Raw genomic sequence first — 4,509 nt, 5'->3', positions numbered from 1 at the left:
CACCAGTAGATAAATAAAACCAGGTCATGTTAATGTCTGTGCCTGCCCAGCACAGTCCCCAAGGGGGTACAGTGTGAAAATCAGGTGTGGAAAGCACCTTCAGGGCACTGTGTGTGTGTACACAAAGGAGTCACGGCTGTTGGGAAATGGAGGAGCTTAACAAAAGTGAACAACGTCTGTTTGTGCAGCCTTGGTCTGAGCTGGTTTAAGGCTGTCACTGAACTCACGGGACATGCCTGACTGCACACGTTGGACCTGCATTTCGGAAGAAGAGTGCAGTTTTTGTGTGTGTGCACAGAGGTGCAAGTCCTCAGCAGCTCTGAAATTCAGCCCCAGCGTGCCTGGTGTTCACTGATGTAGTCAATCACTGTTGGTATTACGAGGGTTTAATGACATGATAAACTGTGGGACGTGTTTGTCTGGAATTCAGGAGAATGTGGATGTTGTGTAATGTGTTTTTGTGAGTGCTTTGAGATGCTGGGTGTGATGGTTCAGTTACAAAACCCACCTCTACAGACTGCAAATACTTTTTTTTTAATCCTCTGCAGTTGAATCAGCAAAATATACGGCTTTTAAACTGGCTCTGAGAAAGAGTAGGAGCCAAGCTTTGGAAATGGAGTCTGCATCTCTTTGGGTAAATGGCGCGTGATTCACCAAGTCTGTAAAGCAAGGTGTATAAATTCTTGTGTTTTTTTTTTTTTTTTTTAAATGTATTAACTATTGTAAAGTTTGTAAATACCTTTTTAATATAAATGTAGTTTTTATGAGTGAACCAGTAAAAAAAGAAAAAAAAAAAAGCATATAAAAGTCTTTCATGTGTGGCCTACTGATGTGTGAGAGTAATTGCCTTCCAACAGTAAATTTATTCTTAATTTTTAATGTTGTATTGCTGTTGTATCCAGAGACCGGGGAGATCAGACAGTGCCCTTGTCCAGGCATTGCCCATGCGTGTGAAACAAAAGCTGTCGTGTCCGAGTTTTCATTGCAGAAAAAGCCAACCCTATGGTGCTGATTCCCCACCACCGCACTAGAATGTGTTCTCTTTTAAGCAGGTAATCTATACAACAGCATCTTTCACTTAAATACAACTTCACAGAATTTATTCACATAATGAAATCTAATCCATTTTAGGAGGAACTGGTTTTAACGTTGCTTTGAAATTTTATTCTGGGTCCGTTGTTCCTTTGGCTTTGTGGGTTTAAATCTTCTTTCGTCTGGCTTCTCCTTCAATCAGACTTGCCTGTAAGCACACACATACACCAGTTTTAAAGAAAAGAAAAAACTTTGATGATGGAATTTTAAAGCCTAGTCAGATGCTAACATATTCATAGTGTGGTTTGCATTGGAAGGAGGATTAGAATGACATAAATCTGACCCGACATGATCTCTCCACCACCTGCCCGGGGATCTGATCAGACAGTATAATGTAACTGACACTCATAATAGCCCTTTTCATCCCAAAGTACATGACCAGCTTTACATCTGTTAATGGGCCCACCACTGCAGCAGTTCTTGGAGTGCAACCCGACAGCTGTTGAACACTACATTTTGACAGCGGTGTAGGAAGAGCAGCATGAACTTACACAAAGCATCAGTATGTCAAATGTCCGTGAGCTTAAGCAGTTGGCCAAGACACAAGAAAGCAAAAGTGTTCTGGGGTGGGATTGTTGCCCTGTTACCTTTTTCTCTATACCTTAGTACTGTTAGAATGGCATGTGCTGTGTCACACCCTGCTGGATCTGGTCTCCTACTTCAGTATTTATTTATGTCGTTACCTCTGAGTTGAAAGCCTGAAGTTGTTTTGGATCGACATGCTGAATGTGTTATTGTTTTCTCTTCTGTATCTTAGCTAGGTGTATCTTTGTTTGCGCTCAGTTCCAGCTGCTCCAGGAAATGATGAAGGTAACTTGAAAAGTTTTTTCCACGGGGTGGGCCATTTCCTGACACCTCCCCTCGCATTGCGTAATATTCCTGTATCAACTCCAGGAATGTGTCACATTGGAAAACCTGCATCTGGAAAAGTTTTAATTTGTTTTCAAAGTCATTAAGCAGCGAGAAGTAAGGCCGCATAATTCAGGCTATGTTACAGGGATAAGTATGCAAAGTAACCACTAGATGCAGAGGCTTAAAAGTTTTTTGCACATATTGTGTAAGATTACCAGCAGTTTCCAAGCAAACCTCAGAATTTGACTGCAGTGGAAGGCCAAGTTTCCCTCAGTGAGCAAAAAGCATCAAAGAACTCATTTCATATATCCTGATAATTTTTCTGCTATCAGTCCGTGCCTAATATAGTCTTTTGTAGGCCAAAAAAAAAAATGTATAAACATACTAAGTTAGTGTTGGCTCTTCGTACTGAAAGTAGTGCTATTGGAAGCCAGAGTCACAGGCATAGATCCCATTTTATGTTCTGTACAAATAGGATTGATGATGACCTAAAAGAAACCCTGGAATTTAGGAGATTTCCGTGTGAGAAGCGAACAGAAGTTGGACTGACCTGTCTGCATCGCTCTTACTGAGTTTCTGAACGATTCAGACCAGCTTCCTCAGTGAAAGGCAAGAGTATGCAGTTGAAATTTTTGGTCTTTGATTCAAAAATGAAGTAGAGATTGAGCGTTTCCACTCCTAGGACAACTCAGAGACGTTCCCCAGAAAGTGGTGGCCATCTGGCCTGACCAAGGTGTTGCTGTATGATTTGAAGAGCATGGTTTTTGCTTGAGAGTGTTCTTTCTGTGGCAGTTAGTGTGAAGTCTCTGCTGTCACTGCATTAGAGCATCTCATGGAAAATACATTTCCCAATCTGGGGACCTTGGGAGCAGCAGCTTCCATATGGCTCCATCCTTCAGTTGCAAAGTGCACCCCTGAAGTTAAGCATCTGTGAATGCTGCATGGATTTGTATTAAGGGAGATAGAATGCATTTGACTTTGGTTTTTGTTTTTGTTTTAATTTAGTGAGTAATGACACTGCTACAATGGGAACAGCAAGAATCATGTAGTTCCAGGACTGTAGACTGAAGGTACTTGAGAACGATGCAGATAATAAGGGTTCAGCCACTATCACCATATGCAAACTAAGCTGACATTCCTCTTCTTTCATCACTCCTACCCCACCCCTACCCTGTGTTTTCCCAGCCTGGACTAGTCCCCTGTATTCCACAGTGATAAAAGAAAAAACATGTTACTTACCATGGCTTCCTTCAGATCACTAAACTGGGGATGCTGATATGAGCCAGGGCATTCCGTCTTCTGCACTTCCCCTATTTTTTCCATGTCATTTGCAATCTGAATTGGGAACGGACACAGCCTTCATGAAGAGATATCTCTGCTAAGGCAACCATGCCCTAGTTGCAGATAAAGATGAAACTGTTCCACTGCACAATTTAAATTCTCCCCTTCCCTAGGTGCTCGCTTGTGCTATAGCAAACTTTAAATCAGAATGTTACAACTGTGGTTAAAAGAGCCTACACATGAAATATTAGAAAGCATGGGAAAAGCATCGGTGGACAGAACTTTTCACATCTGCTTTGTGGTTTGAATCCTTCATTTAAGTGCTTGCCATCTAATCCCACAACAGCTGCCTGTTGCCACGTTCTCACTGAAGTGGATGAAAGTTGTCATAAAGCAGCTGATCGGAATACTGGCTGAAGCTAGGGACGGGATGAGATCAGGTTTAACCTGGAAGTCAAATTTCAATCTCTGCTTCAGAGAAGACTACCCAAGCTTTGTGTATGCAATAGACGGTACTGTTCTTTATGCAAGGCTGTCGAATGTCTTACCCTTATGCCACATCACAGTCAGCTCTCCAATTACTACTTTAAGAAGTCTTATGAATGTGTGTTTCTATAATAGATACACATGGAGAGAGAGACAGTAATGCCTGAGTCTCCTCTGATCCCATCCCATGGCATTTTTTGCTTGCATCTGGTACAGGTGAGGGATCCAAGCAAAAACGAGTTGCTTTACAATCCTGAACCTACCTCTTGAAACGATTCTCCCAGATTGTCTGCGTTCCTTTTTCCTCCTGGTTGCAGGCCATAAGACCAGTGCTGAGCCAAGCAGATTTCCACAGACACAGTAAACAGGAGGATACCAACAAAGGCCTTCCTGGACTTCTGCATTCTGTGAGAGAAAAAAAACATCTTTTTGATCATAATGTCATTTAAAGCTCAATTTTTATCTTACAGAGTCATGGAAATGTTACATTTTGGGAGTGAATCTTCGGTTCTGATCCTCTGCACCCCAGTGGCACTGTGCCTACACACGAGTCACAGCTGGATTTGGAGTCCCTCAAAGTGTGGCTTAGCTCATTAGAAAGAGATCTGACATCTGAGGAATTTGGATGGAGATCTAAATTAGGATTTTTGAGTGCCCTCTCAGAATTTTAGGAATGCCTGGATCTCCAAGGTTCACTGAAACTCCCTGTTGATATTTGACAGATGTATTCAGTTCAGCCAATTTCTGTTCTAGCAGTCTTTAAAAATTGCTCTTTGCGGTATCTTCTAATGCAAATTT

The 4,509-nt window shown here is 41.8% G+C and overlaps 1 protein-coding gene across 1 annotated transcript; it reads right to left on the bottom strand.

The window, feature by feature from the left end:
- Positions 1-1,198: 1,198 nt before the first annotated feature.
- On the bottom strand, positions 1,199-4,115 carry GNRH1 (gonadotropin releasing hormone 1; the record flags this gene model as incomplete). The annotated part of the gene is made up of 3 exons (XM_084302228.1): positions 1,199-1,240; positions 3,184-3,279; positions 3,975-4,115. The coding sequence occupies 3 exons, from the start codon at positions 4,113-4,115 to the stop codon at positions 1,199-1,201; spliced, it is 279 nt and encodes a 92-aa protein (XP_084158354.1).
- Positions 4,116-4,509: the final 394 nt, after the last annotated feature.

Source organism: Netta rufina (genome assembly GCF_964035555.1).
Source record: "Netta rufina genome assembly, chromosome: 27".
NCBI lineage: Eukaryota > Metazoa > Chordata > Aves > Anseriformes > Anatidae > Netta > Netta rufina.
The sequence above is the reverse complement of the archived record's forward strand: the minus strand, read 5'-3'. Positions and strand labels throughout refer to the sequence as shown.